Source organism: Scyliorhinus canicula, chromosome 4 (genome assembly GCF_902713615.1).
Source record: "Scyliorhinus canicula chromosome 4, sScyCan1.1, whole genome shotgun sequence".
NCBI classification, from domain to species: Eukaryota; Metazoa; Chordata; class Chondrichthyes; order Carcharhiniformes; family Scyliorhinidae; genus Scyliorhinus; species Scyliorhinus canicula.
This window is the reverse complement of record NC_052149.1, coordinates 209,167,840-209,182,910: the sequence shown is the minus strand read 5'-3', so window position 1 is coordinate 209,182,910 and position 15,071 is coordinate 209,167,840. Positions and strand designations below refer to the sequence as shown.

The 15,071-nt window shown below is 50.7% G+C and overlaps 1 protein-coding gene across 1 annotated transcript in view; it reads left to right on the top strand.

The window, feature by feature from the left end:
* The window catches only part of gabrb2a (gamma-aminobutyric acid type A receptor subunit beta2a), a 414,196-nt gene extending 399,844 nt beyond the window's left edge, over window positions 1-14,352 (top strand). Inside the window, exons 8-9 of the mRNA XM_038795983.1 lie at window positions 7,839-8,080; window positions 11,637-14,352. Of these exons, the coding sequence (XP_038651911.1) occupies window positions 7,839-8,080; window positions 11,637-11,984 (590 nt within the window). The 3' untranslated portion in view covers window positions 11,985-14,352. The remainder of the gene's footprint in view (window positions 1-7,838; window positions 8,081-11,636) is intronic.
* Window positions 14,353-15,071: the final 719 nt, after the last annotated feature.

The following is a 15,071-nucleotide window of genomic DNA, read 5'->3' as shown; positions in this document are numbered from 1 at the left end:
CGTCTGATCCCCGCGGGTTTACCAATGGGTGGGAAGGTATATTTAATGGGAAATCCCATTGGCAGTGGTGGGACAAGACGATCCCGTTAGCGGCCAATGGAGGGCAGTCTCCTGCCTTCGAGAAACACACCATGGAGGGCATGGAAAATCCCCCCCCTTAATCTTTTCAACATATCAGTGGCTCTAGTTAGTCTTGTACTACTTGAGATAGACAAGAAAAATAATGGCTTGTCCAGGACTAATCCAGCAGAATGAAGGGCGCGATTCTCCGCTCCCCACGCCGGGTGGGAGAATCGCGGGAGGGCCCCCCGACAAATTTTGCGCCCCCCTGGCGCCCCCCGCGATTCTTCCCCCCCCCCGGGCTCGGAAGAATCGCCGCTCGCCGTTTTTCACGGCGAACGGCGATGCTCCGACTCGGATGGGCCGAGCGGCCTGCCATTCGTGGCCGTTTCACGACGGCGGCAAACACACCTGGTCGCTGTCGTCGTGAAACGGAAGTGAGAAGCCCGTTTGGGGCTTGTAGGTGGCCTAGCAAGGAAAGAGCACCACGACTGTGCTCGGGAGGGGACAGGCCCGCGATCGGTGCCCACCGATCGTCGGGCCGGCGTCCAAATCGGACGCACTATTTCCCCTCCGCCGCCCCGCAAGAGGGTTCGTGCCATCAGCGTCATGATGTCAGCCGTGCATGCGCGGGTTGGAGCAGGGCAACCTGCGCATGCGCGGCTGACATCATTAGGCGTGCCGGCCGCGTCATTCTTGGCGCAACGCCCCCGCGGCCGAGAGTTACGGACCGCCGCTCCTAGCCCCGCCGGGAGGGGAGAATAGGGGGCAAGGAGCGGCCTCCGAGGCCGTCGTGAAACACGGCCGAGTTCACGATGGCCCTCCAGATTTTTCCCGGGAGCGGAGAATTCCGCACGAAAACTTTGGAGCTACTCCAATTAGAGAAGATAATCAATCGCCTCCCAGGTCAATTACCGTACTCAAGTTTAGCATCTTGAGAAGTACTCAGCTGGCATGAATTCCTATCATGACATTTTTGGGTATTACCTACTCAGTGCAAGAACAGACGATCATGCAGAGTTCATTACAGCACGGTAGCATAGTGGTTAGCACAATTGCTTCACAGCTCCAGGGTCCCAGGTTCAATTCGCGGCTGGGTCACTGTCTGTGCGGAGTCTGCACATCCTCCACGTGTCTGCATGGGTTTCCTCCGGGAGCTCCGGCTTCCTCCCACAGTCCAAAGATGTGCAGGTTAGGTGGATTGGCCTTGCTAAATTGCTCTTAGTGTCCAAAAAGGCTAGGTGGGGGTTGCTGGGTTGCGGGGATAGGGTATATAAGTGGGCTTGAATGGGTTGCTCTTTGTAAGGGCTGGTGCAGACTCGATGGGCCAAATGGTCTCCTTCTGCACTGTAAATTCTATGATTCTCGGATTCTATGATAAATTGTTATTAGTTAATTTCTATTTAGGCACTAAAACGTGGGGAGAGAGTTTCCACCCCCCCCCCCCCCCCCCCCCCCCCCGACATTTTTTTTTTGGTGGCAGCGGGACATCGACGGGATCTCCGGACCCGCTGCCAGGAATGGGGTTTCCCATTGTTCACATCCTCCACCACCAGGGAACCCACAGCAGGGCATTGGCATCATCGGGAGATCCCACAGGAGGGACCGGCCGGAAAATCCCATTCATGATCTATCGCAGAACAGAATTGTTACAACACAATTGTTCGCCCATCATGTTAGACTACCTAGACTTCCGGTTGCGGTGATGCGGATCTAAGCCGCACGTTCGGCAGCTCCCGCTATCAAAGGACTTTCGGGCTTGTTTTAGGGCCCCAAACGGCGCTGTTTCGACGATTCCCGGTGGGGGAAGGTGCTTGGAGGAACATTCCCCGGAATTTATGGTGCGCACCCGGAGTGGGGCATAGAAAAAGGCTGCAGCAGCTCCCCAGAAAAAGCGGGGGAAGGAGGACAAAATGGCGGCCGGCGGAGCACCCGATAATTGGTGGCAGTGGGCGCAGGAGCAGCAAGCTGCTCTTCTGCGCTGTTTTGCGGAGCTGAAGGCTGAGTTGCTGGACTCCCTGAGGCGACTACCAGCAAGCTGCTTGAGATCCAGACAGCCCAGGAGGCAGCCATTCAGGAGTTGCAGCAGCAGGCCGCTGATCGGGAGGAGGAGGCCGTGGTCCTCATGGGGAAGGTGGAGATGCATGAGGCACTCCACAAAAAGTGGCAAGACCGCTTGCAGGAGCTGGACTTTTGCACGAGGCGGAAGAATTTGAGGATCCTGGGCCTTGCGGAGGGGCTGGAGGGGTCGGATCTACCGTCCTATGTGGCCACGATGCTGAATTCGTTGGTGGGGGCGGGGTCCTTCCATCTGCCCCTGGAGCTTGAGGGAGCCCACAGAGTGCTGGCCAGGAGGCCCAAGGCGAATGAACCCCCGCGGGCGGTGCTGGTGCGGTTCCATCGGTTCAGTGACCGGGAGTGTGTGCTGCGCTGGGCTAAGAAGGAGAGGAGCAGCAAATGGGAGAACTCGGTAGTGCGAATCTACCAGGACTGGAGTGCAGAGGTGGCTAAGCGGCGGGCCGGGTTTAACCAGACGAAGGCGGTGCTGCATAACAAGCAGGTTAAATTTGGAATGCTGCAGCCTGTGCGTCTGTGGGTAACATATAAGGACCAGCATTACTACTTTGAGTCCCCGGAGGAGGCATGGGCCTTTGTGCAGGCAGATAAGCTGGACTCGAACTAGGGTTTGGGGGCTGCGGGGTCTTGTGTACTACGGTTGTTGCTGTTTTTGCTGTTGCTGTTTTTGTAATTTTGATATGTTTTTTCTATGCTGGTTCTTGCTCTGTTTCCGGGTGGTTCTGTTGGGTATGGTTTTGTGTCATGTGGGGGATGTTGGGGGTTTGTTTTTCTCTTTCTTCTGTACGGGGCTGGGGGATAGGGTGGAGGTGGAATTTGGGAACTGCGTCAGAAGGGTGGGGTGGGGCAGTGTGAAAGCGCAGGCTTTCCTCTGGTTTCCCGCGCTGCGGGGCAGGAGGGGTGGAGCTGGCGGTGGGGGCGTGGCCTCAACTGTTTTTTTCCCGCGCTGGAGCGGTGCCAAGGAGGAGTGGCAGGAGGGGGGATGACCCCATGTCGGGAGGGGTCGGGTTTTGGCGGGAGTTGCCGGGGTCAGCAGAAGTCAGCTGACTCACGGAAGTACGATGGAGGGGGCGTCGCGGCTAGGAGGGGTCCTAGCCTGGGGGGGGGGGGGATACCGGGTTGCTGCTGGAATGGCCAGGAAGGAGCTGGTGTGGGCCGGGGGGTAGGGGAGAGGCGCTATCGTCATGGGTCGGGCGGGGTGTGCTGGCCTGGGGCGAGCAGTCGATGAGCTATGGCTAGTCGGCCGGGGAGGGGGGCGGGGTGCCCTCTGATCCGGCTGGAACGTGAGGGGGCTGAATGGGCCGGTTAAGCGGGCTAGGGTATTTTCTCATTTGAAGGGGCTGAAGGTAGACGTGGCTATGCTCCAGGAGACCCACCTGAAGGTGGCCGACCAGGTTCGTCTGAGGAAGGGGTGGGTGGGGCAGGCTTTCCATTCAGGATTAGATGCGAAGAACTGGGGGTGGCGATTCTGGTGGGGAAGAGGGTGGCGTTCGAGGCGTCTGAGGTGGTGGCGGACAAGGAGGGCAGGTTTGTTCTGGTGAAGGGTAGGCTGCAGGGAGAGAAGGTGGTGCTGGTAAACGTGTATGCCCCGAATTGGGATGACGCTGGCTTTATGAGGCGTATGTTGGGCCGCATTCCGGACCTGGAGGCGGGGGGCCTGATCATGGGGGGAGACTTTAACACGGTGCTGGATCCCCCACTAGACCGGTCCAGTTCATGGACGGGTAGGAGGCTGGCAGCGGCCAAGGTGCTGAGGGGGTTTATGGACCAGATGGGAGGGGTGGATCCCTGGAGGTTTGGGAGGCCGAGGGCGCGGGAGTATTCCTTTTTCTCCCATGTGCATAGGGTTTACTCCCGAATAGATTTTTGCATTCTGAGCAGGGGATTTATCCCGAGGGTGGAGGATGCCGAGTATTCGGCCATAGCAATTTCAGACCATGCTCCGCACTGGGTCGATCTGGAGATGGGGGAGGTGCGGGACCAGCGCCCGCTGTGGCGTCTGGACGTGGGGTTGCTGGCTGATGAGGAGGTGTGTAGGAGGGTCCGGGGAAGTATTGAGGGGTACCTTGAGGCCAACGATACGGGGGACGTCTGGGTGGGGATGGTTTGGGAGGCTCTGAAGGCAGTGATCCGGGGCGAGCTGATTTCCATCCGGGCCCATAGGGAAAAGAGGGAGAAGAGGGAGAGGGAGAGACTGGTGGGGGAGCTCCTAGATGTGGATAGGAGGTACGCGGAGGCCCCGGAGGAGGGATTGTTGGGGGAACGGCGTAGTTTGCAGGCCAAGTTCGACTTGCTGACCAACAGAAAGGCGGAGACACAGTGGAGGAAGGCGCAAGGCGCGGTTTATGAGTATGGGGAGAAGGCGAGCAGGATGCTGGCGCATCAGCTCTGCAGGCGGGATGCGGCTAGGGAAATTGGTGGAGTGATGGATAAGGGTGGGAATGTGGTGTGGAAGGGGGCAGAGGTGAACGGGGTCGTTAGGGACTTTTACGAGGAACTGTATCGCTTGGAGCCACCGATGGCGGAGGGGTCGGGGGGAGCTTTATGAACAGGCTACGTTTCCCAAAGGTGCAAGAGGAGCTGGTGGAGGGGCTGGGGGTGCTGATTGAGTTGGAGGAGCTAGTCAGGGGGATTGGTCAAATGCAGTCAGGGAAGGCGCCGGGGCCGGATGGGTTCCCGGTGGAATTTAATAAAAAGTATGCGGACCTGGTGGGCCCCCTGTTGGTGCGGGCCTTCAATGAGGCATGGGAGGGGGGGTTGGGGGGGGGGGGGGGGGGGGGTTTGCCCCCGACGATGTCACGGGCGCTGATTTCTTTGATCCTGAAGCAGGATAAGGACCCCCTGCAGTGTGGATCATACAGGCCAATCTCGCTCCTCAATGTGGATGCTAAGTTGCTGGCGAAGATCCTGGCCACCAGGATAGAGGACTATGTGCCAGGGGTGATACATGAGGATCAGACAGGATTTGTCAAGGGAAGATAGCTTAACACGAATGTGCGGAGGTTGTTAAATGTTATTATGATGCCGGCGGTGGAGGGGGAGGCGGAGATAGTGGTGGCACTAGATGCAGAGAAGGCCTTTGATAGATTTGAGTGGGGGTACCTGTGGGAGGTGCTAAGAGGTTTGGATTTGGGGAGGGGTTCATCAAATGGGTGAGGTTGCTTTACGAGGCCCTGATGGCGAGTGTAGCTACTAATGGAAGGAGGTCAGAGTACTTCAGGCTCTACAGTGGGACCAGGCAGGGGTGCCCCCTTGCTTTTTGCACTGGCAATTGAACCTCTCGCTATGGCGTTGAGGGAGTCGGGGAGGTGGAGGGGTCTGGTGCGGGGTGGGGAGGAACATCGGGTATCGCTGTATGCGGACGACCTGCTGCTGTATGTGGCGGACCCAGTGGGGGCAATGCCGGGGGTGACGGAACTGTTGGCTGAGTTTGGGGGCTTCTCGGGCTATAAGCTGAATCTGGGTAAGAGCGAGGTGTTTGTAGTGCACCCGGGTGATCAGGAGCAGGGAATTGGTAGGCTCCCGTTTAAGAGGGAAGTGAAGAGTTTTAGATACCTGGGGGTGCAGGTGGCCAGGAATTGGTGGACTCTCCACAAGCTTAATTTTACCAGGCTTGTGGAGCAGATGGAGGAGGAATTTAAAAGGTGGGACATGGTGCCGGTATCGCTGGCGGGTAGAGTGCAGTCCGTCAAAATGACGGTGCTCCCGAGGTCCTTGTTCCTTTTGCAGTGCCTGCCCATCTTTATCCCTAGGGCCTTTTTTAGGAGGGTGACTAGCAGCATCATGAGCTTTGTTTGGGCGCATGGGATCCCAAGGGTGAAGAGGGTCTTCTTGGAGCGGGGCAGAGATGGTGGGGGGCTGTCGTTACCCAACCTCTCGGGGTATTATTGGGCGGCCAATGTGTCGATGGTGCGCAAGTGGGTAATGGAGGGGGAGGGGGCAGCATGGAAAAGGTTGGAGGTGGTGTCCTGTGGAGGCACAAGCCTGGGGGCCCTGGTAACGGCGCCGTTGCCGCTCCCTCCTACGAGGTATACCACGAGTCCGGTGGTGGCGGCTACCCTCAAGATGTGGGGCAGTGGAGGTGACATAGGGCTGGTTTAGCTCACTGGGCTAAATCGCTGGCTTTTAAAGCAGACCAAACAGGCCAGCAGCACGGTTCGATTCCCGTACTAGCCTCCCCGGACAGACGCCGGACTTGGCGACTAGGGGCTTTTCACAGTAACTTAATTGAAGCCTACTCGTGACAATAAGCGATTTTCATTTCATTTCATTTCAAGTGGGAGGCTCGATGGAGGCTCCGCTAAGGGGGAACCATCGGTTCGTCCCGGGGAACATTGATGGGGGGTTCCTGGGGTGGCACAGAGCGGGCATCAGAAAGCAAAGGGACCTGTTCATGGACGGGAGGTTTGCGAGCCTGGGAGAGTTGGAGGAGAAATTTGAGCTCCCCTCGGGGAATATGTTCAGGTACCTGCAGGTAAAGGCGTTTGCTAGGCGGCAGGTGGAGGGATTCCCTTTGCTGCCCGCGAGGGGGGCGAGGGACAGGGTGCTTTCGGGGGTCTGGGTCGGGGATGGGAAGGTATCTGATATCTACAAGGTAATGCAGGAGGTGGAGGAGGCGTCAGTAGAGGAGCTAAAGGCTAAGTGGGAGGGGGAGCTGGGGGAGCAGATCGAGGATGGGACATGGGCAGATGCCCTGGAGAGGGTTAACTCTTCATCCTCATGTGCGCGGCTTAGCCTCATCCAATTCAAGGTGCTGCACCGGGCCCATATGTCCGTGACTAGGATGAGTAGGTTCTTTGGGGGCAAAGACAGGTGTGTCAGGTGTTCGGGGAGTCCAGCGAACCATGCCAATATGTTCTGGGCATGCCCGGCACTGGAGGAGTTCTGGAAGGGGGTGGCGAGGACGGTGTCGAGGGTGGTAGGATCCAGGGTCAAGCCAAGCTGGGGACTCGCGATTTTTGGGGTTGCGGTGGAGCCGGGAGTGCAGGAGGCGAGAGAGGCCGGTGTTTTGGCCTTTGCGTCCCTAGTAGCCCGGCGGAGGATCTTGCTACAGTGGAAGGATGCGAGATCCCCAAGCGTGGAGACCTGGATCAATGACATGGCGGGTTTTATTAAGCTGGAGAAGGTCAAATTTGCCTTGAGAGGATTGGTACAAGGGTTCTTTAGGCGGTGGCAGCCTTTCCTCGACTTTCTGGCTCAGCGATAGGGAACTAGGTCAGCAGCAGCAACCCGGGGGGGAGGGGGAGAAAAAGGGTGGGGGTGTTGTTGAGTATGTTTATTTAATTTAATTTATTTTCAAGTTCTTTTGTTATTTACCAGGTTTGGGGGCTCGATATATGCGTTGCTACGGTTTTGGGGGTGTTATGCTTATTATGTTGTTTTATTGTTGTTTGTTGCTGTTTGTTATATATTTTGTAAAAAACTTACAATAAAAATTATTTTTAAAAATTTTTTTTCGACTACCTACTGATACAGTGATTAGTTTTTGACTGACATACTAAAACTATTGGAAAAGTTAGAATGTGGGGTAAACTCTTTCTATACAGTCCTTGAAAACAACTGTTGTTTATAGTTTTCTAAGGTAGCTTAAATTATTTTATTATTCGTTTTCTAGCATTATAAATGGTAATATCTAATATAAAAATGTTAGTGAATAAATGTTGATGACCATACATTCAAGATAATTACATAATCCTTTACAGGCATTACTACGGTACTTACGATGACCACAATCAACACCCATCTGCGGGAGACCCTTCCAAAGATCCCCTATGTTAAAGCTATTGATATGTACTTGATGTGCTGCTTTGTGTTTGTCTTTTTGGCCCTCCTGGAATATGCCCTGGTTAACTACATATTTTTTGGAAGAGGGCCACAGCGTCAAAAGAAGATTGCAGAGAAAGCAGCAAAAGCCAACAATGAGAAGATAAGAGCAGAAGCCAAGGTAGTTTTTTCAAAAGAGGGTTTTACGTTGAAGCATTTCAGAGGCCTTTTGATTGATGCCATTAGCTGGAATGCTTACTATTATCAGTAGGTGGCTCAGCAATATTTCCCAGCTGTTACAAGGAAGAAATTAGGAAATTTGTATAATAATGTTAATTCTGTTCTACCTGCCTGTAGTCATTCAGGATTGAACTTTTGCCAAAGAGTGTGAATAAAATAATTTCATGGCCAAGCATTCCTTTGCCATCTATTAGTTTGAAACAAAATCCTTAGATGTCAGACCATCTCAATAGTGTTTGGTAGTGTCAAGGAGAGATGGTTAGGTTCTGTCTTGTTAGACAAGGTCATTGCCTGGCACCAGTGTAGCGTAAATGTTACTTCCCGCTTATCAGCCCAAACTTGAAAGTTGTCCAGGTCTCACTGCAGTATCTGAGAAACTGTCAGTCATACCGAACACTACAATCTTCAGCAAAGGTTTCCACCTCTGACCTATATTACAGGAAACATCATTGATGAAGCAGCAGGGGCAGCATGGTGGCGTAGTGGGTTAGCCCTGATGCCTCATGGCACCGAGGTTCCAGGTTCGATCCCGGCTTAGGGTCACTGTCCGTGTGGAGTTTGCACATTCTCCCTGTGTTTGCGTGGGTTTCGCCTCCACAACCCAAAGATTTGCAGGGTAGGTAGATTGGCCACGCCAAATTACCCCTTAATTGGAAAAAATGAATTGATTATTCTAAAATTTTTTTTAAATTGGTGAAGCAGCTGAGAATGGTTGATCCGAAGACACTACCCTGAGGAACTCCTCCAGAAATTTCCTGGGGCTGAGATATTTGACCTCCAAAAACCACAACTATCTTCCTCTGTGCTAAATATGATCCCAAGTGCAGATTTTCTCCCCACCGATTCCCACAGGCTTCAATTTTGCTAGGGAGCTTCTTAATTCCAAACTCAATCAAATGCTGTCTAGTTGTCAAAGGCAATCACTCTCACCCCACCTGTCGAGTTCATCTCTCTTATTCACGTTAGGACCAAATTTGCATCAGTGACCAGGGTCGGAATTCTCCGACCCACCGCAGGGTTGGGGAATCGCCGGGGGCCGGCGTAAATCCCACCCCCGCCGTGGCCGGAATTCTCCGGACCTGGGAATCGGCGGGAGCGGGAATCGGGCCCCGCCGACCGGCGTGCCCCCCGCGGCGATTCTCCGGCCCGCGATGGGCCGAAGCCCCGCCGCTGTCAGGCCTCTCCCGCCGACGTGGTTTAAACCACCTTTGTGCTGGCGGGATTGGCAGCACGAGCGGGGCCCTGGGGCGGGGCGCGGGCCGATCGGACCCTGGGGCTGCTCCCACATTGGCCTGGCCTGCGATCGGGGCCCACCGATCGGCGGGCAGGCCAGTGCCGTGGGGGCACTCTTTTTCTTCCGCCGCCGCCACGGCCTCCACTATGGCGGAGGCGGAAGAGAACCCCTCCGCCGCAAATGCGCCGGTGGTGATGTCAGCGACCGCTGACGCTCCGGCGCATTCACGGACTCGCGCCGACCGGCGAAGGCCTTTCGTCCAGCCCCGACGCTGATCGGCATAGTGCCAAAGGCCGTTGGCGCCAGTTTTGCCGCCAGTCGGCGGAGCGGGAGCCACTCCGGCGCGGGCCTAGCCCCTAAAGGTGCGGATAATTCCGCACCTTTGGGGAGGCCCGCGCCGGAGTGGTTGGCGCCACTCCGCTACACCGGGACCCCCCCACCCCGCCGGGCAGAGGAAAATTTTGTGCCAGGTTATTGCCCGGTAAGTGCCACTTGATAGCACTGTCAATGGCAACCTCCCTCACTTTGCTGATGATAAAGAGTAGCCTGATGGGGCAGTAATTGGTCAGATTGAATTTGTCCTAATTTCTGTAGGCAGTACACACTTGGGCGATTTTTTGCATTGTCAGGTAGTTGCCAGTGTTGTAGTTCTATTGGAATAGCTTATCTATGAATGCAGTTAGTTCTGGAGTGTAGGCCTTTTCTACTACAGCTAGCATGTTGTCAGGGCACATTGCCTTTTCCCTAGTCAATGACTTCAGCCTTTTCTTAAGCATGTGAGTAAATCAAATTGGCTGAAGATTGGCTGGCTGATGCTGGGAACCTCCTGAGGAGGCCAAGACGCATCATCTGCTCAGCACTTCTGACTGAAGATGGTTTCAAATATTTCAGCCTTGTCTTTTGATCTGGTAGGCTGGGCTCCCTCTTCATTGAGGGCTGGTTTAGCACACTGGGCTAAATCGCTGGCTTTTAAAGCAGGCCAGCAGCACGGTTCAATTCCCGTATCAGCCTCCTGGAACAGGCATCGGAATGTGGTGACTAGGGGCTTTTCACAGTAACTTCATTGAAGCCTACTCGTGACAATAAGCGATTTTCATTTCATTTCATTTTCATTGAGGATATGGGCGTTGGTGAAGTCCCCTTCTGGTTAGGGGTGTTTGTGAAGCCACGCCCTCTGGTTAGTTATTTAATTGCCAACCACTGTTCATAGCTGAATCTGGTAGGTCTGCAGAGCTTTAATTTGATTCACTTTGTCCTGTCTTTGCATGCTGCTTCTGCTGTTTAACATGCATGTAAACCAGCATTGACCCCTTGGGTTGATGATGGTGGGGCGTGGAATATGCTAGGCCATTTGGTGCAGGTTCTGATTACATATTCTGCTGCTACTAATGGCCTCCAGCTAAATAAACACAAAGAAATCACGGGCTGATTTGCCCATCTCTGCTTATCCTTTTCTCCCTTTTGCTCTTTTGTTCTGCATCTGCTTTTCTCTCTGAGTTTATCTATATTCTCACTCTCTGTCATTTGCAGAGTGCATCTTGCCAGTTGTATTACAAGTAAAACGATTTGTTGGAGAGTTTTGATGGGCAAGAGGAGGTGGGTTTTAGTGCCTGCAGGAAGTTAAAACTCCTAAATATGAAATTGGGTCATGATTCCAAAATCATCCCATCCATGTGTTTTCCCAGGAAGATTTGCAGGAAAGTAGGGAACTCCCTTGGAGCTGTTCTGTTCAATAGTACCATGCAGATAGATAATTAATTGCTGATTTAACCAACCATTCAGGCTTTAGCAGCTAGAGCAACTATTTTCTGAGCCATCAACAACTCCGAGTCAACTGGGTTAGTTTACAGCTGGAATGATTCTTTGGTGACATTGACAGGCTGCAGAGGCTTTGAGCACTGAAACTAAAGAGCTCCTGCCATGCCTAGGTGGGAGGCTGGTGCTTTCAGCACTTTTTACAGAATGCTTTCATTGCTTAACAGGTGATACCCAACTTCTTGGCAGTCAATTCAGCTGTCTGGCAGGACATTAAAATATGATGCAACTGGTTCAGGTCCCAGAATACCCTTAAGTCACATCATGTGAGATTTCTTAAAATATCATGCGAGAGTTCTTAAAATATTAATGTTTGGAGCCTAATTAAAGCTATAGTGATAAATCTTCATCTGATTCAAAAACATTGTGCAATTTCAAGATTTTATTTGAAAAATTTATAACAAGGCTGTTTCCTTATCTCAGAGTTGTCATTTTTTTTCATTTTTAGATGGATCCACATGAAAACATCCTCCTGAGCACACTTGAGATAAAGAATGAAATGAGTGCTGCTGAGATCACAATGGGTATCGTTGATCCCAGAAGCACCATGATGCCATATGACAGCTCCGGCATTCAGTACAGAAAGGCAGGATTGTCCAGGCACAACTTTGGAAGGAATGCCTTGGAAAGACACGTTGCCCAAAAGAAGAGTAGGTTACGGAGGCGTGCTTCCCAGCTGAAAATTAACATCCCTGATTTGACTGATGTGAATTCCATTGATAAATGGTCACGGATGATATTTCCCCTTGTTTTTGGATTCTTCAATGTGATCTACTGGCTGTATTATGTGAATTAAGCTGAAGAATGTGCACAGACAGCATCTTTCCACACATTATTTGTTTTGCAACAAGGTGGAACCATCGTTTTGAAACTGAGATTGTTCAGGACAAATTTTGCATGCACCTTAACTCCTTAATGGCTGGCTCTATTTGTATTCTTCATTGTGTAATTTATGTTAATTGAAATTATTTTTTCTGTGTTTGAAGTTCCATGTCTCACGCTTAAATTCTGGATGTCACCTTTTATCTTGCTTTAAATTTATGCAGCGGACCAGTCTACACTGATATCATTTGAAACCTATATTAGTTTAAAAGATTTGAAATAGAATGGATCACTTGATGACATTATTTAGTTATAATGCTTAAGTTAAGTACAAAAATCCCTTCTCTGGGTTTTCAGTTGATGATTAAGTAGGAATTTTAATATTTTATGATCATTTTAAGCATCTTCAAGACACAGTTGAAGTTTGTGAAAACAGTCTTAATTCTAAAGGCTAGGAAGCCACAAGACATTCAGGGTGATTAAGAGCTGTTATTAACATAAATAGAAGAATATAACCATTCCAATTGAAGTCACCATCACCCAATGTTTAAGACGTGCAAAATAATTTTAGAACTAAAGTTGCAATTTTCTTGCTACAGATCTTGTAAAATTACATCAAATCCAAACCCCATGGCTCCCTGGTATTTGCATATACGTTACAGTCTTTCAAGTGACAGTAACAATCATGTTAAAGATCACGCACCTTGCATTTGTGGAAATTATGACATTAACACATTTAAAAGAACATGGAATTATTTTTCTCCATTGCCCATGAATAGGGTTATGAGCTGATCCCACTCATCCCCCATGTGCACTAAAAAAATAATAGTAAATTTCAAAGCTCCAAAAATTCTGTCTGACTGATAAATTTTAAATGCTGCAATCTTTTACTAGCTGATTGAATATTTGCTGTATCCTCATTGTGATAGTGTTATGACATCCTGGGCTAGTGCGCAGTCAATTCCGGCCCCAGTGGACCTGGAGTCACAACACAAGTGAACTAACCAATGATTCTTAGGAAAATACCTGAAGGCTTTGGCCCTTGACTGGCCAATAATTACAGTCACTGGGTTTGTAAGCTTAAATACAATTACTGTTTATTTATAAAAAGAAATATAATGAAACATGCAGCAAATACAACTGGCTAACTATTACCTAATTCCCCACTTTAACTTGCCCTCATCCCCAACACGCACACACACAATACAGACAAAAGCAGAGGGAAAGAAAGGGGGTGTAAAAAAGAAGTAAAAGAGAAAAAGAGTCTTAGTTTCAGATGGGTGTTTCCAGCATCTTACTCCTGTATAAACGTTGCTTTCAGTTTGAGATGTTTACTGTAGATTCATCCAGGCCTCTGTAGTTTGCGCAATGCAGAACTCAGCCTTGCTGGAGAGGGAGAGAGAGTCCTGTTTTTTTATTACAGCCTGTAATGGTTTTCCTGTAGATTGATTCATCCAGGTTCTTTACAGTTTCAGGAATACAGCATTCACAGCATTTCTGGAGATGGAGAAAAAGAAGATCCTTGTCTTTCTGTGTCCAGGAGTCAAACTGAAACCTCCAGGTCTCTGTGAACCATTCCACTAGGATAAGATCCAATGACCACATGGCACCGGGCAGAGTTCAGCCTTTTGGGACAATTCATTGGCCCCCAGTCAAACAATCAAACGAATCCCAGCCCATCTCTCTCTCTGCTGCTGATAAATATGAACTCTTATTCAAACAAGCAGACACTAGCAGAGTGTTCATCCTGTAACTTCTGAATTCCTCATTCTCTCTGCTGCTTGACTTTAAAGATACATGTCCGTTAATCACCCATGGATCAAAAATGATAACGGCAAAATAAAAGGAAGGGGGAATAAACCGGAAGGACCATCACAATAGCCTTTAGCTGTTCCAGCCTTTGCTCAATAAATGAAATGAAATGAAATGAAATGAAAATTGCTTATTGTCACGAGTAGGCTTCAATGAAGTTACTGTGAAAAGCTCCTAGTCGCCACATTCCGGCGCATGTTCGGGGAGGCTGGTACGGGAATCGAACCATGCTGCTGGCCTGCTTGGTCTGCTTTCAAAGCCAGCGATTTAGCCCTGTGCTAAAATAAAAAACAAGTGCTTACACCCTTCATAATTAGGAGCCAGGAAAAAAGGCAGAAAATACTGTTTCACACATTTACTCATGCGACTTGGTAAAATGTTTTGATCTGTAAGTATCTATCCTTCAGTCAGGCCTTTGACAAGGTGCCTCATGGTGGACTGGTACTAAAGGTGAAGTCACACGGGATCAGGGGTGAGCTGGCAAGGTGGATACAGAACTGGCTAGGTCACAGAAGGCAGAGAGTAGCAATGGAAGGATGCTTTTCTAATTGGAGGGCTGTGACTAGTGGTGTTCTGCAGGGATCAGTGCTGGGACCTTTGCTGTTCGTCGTATATATAAATGATTTGGAGGAAAATGTAACTGATCTGATTAGTAAGTTTGCAGACTACACAAAGGTAGGCGGAATTGCGGATAGCGATGAGGACTGTCAGAGGATACAGCAGGATTTAGATTGTTTGGAGAGATGGCAGATGGAGTTTAATCTGGACAAATGTGAGGTAATGCATTTTGGAGGGTCTAATGCAGGAAGGGAATATACAGTGAATGGTAGAACCCTCAAGAGTATTGAATGTCAGAGAGATCTAGGTGTACAGGTCCACAGGTCACCACTAAAAGGGGCAACGCAGGTGGAGAAGGTAGTCAAGAAGGCATACGGCATGCTTGACTTCATTGGTCGGGGCATTGAGTATAAGAATTGGCAAGTCATGTTGCAGCTGTATAGAACCTTAGTTAGGCCACACTTGGAGTATAGAATTCAATTCTGGTCGCCACACTACCAGAAGGATGTGGAGGCTTTAGAGAGGGTGCAGAAGAGATTTACCAGGATGTTGCCTGGTATGGAGGGCATTAGCTATGAGGAGCGGTTGAATAAACTCGGATTGTTCTCGCTGGAACGACAGAGGTTGAGGGGCGACCTGATAGAGGTCTACAAAATTATGAGGGGCATAGACAGAGTGGATAGTCAGAGGC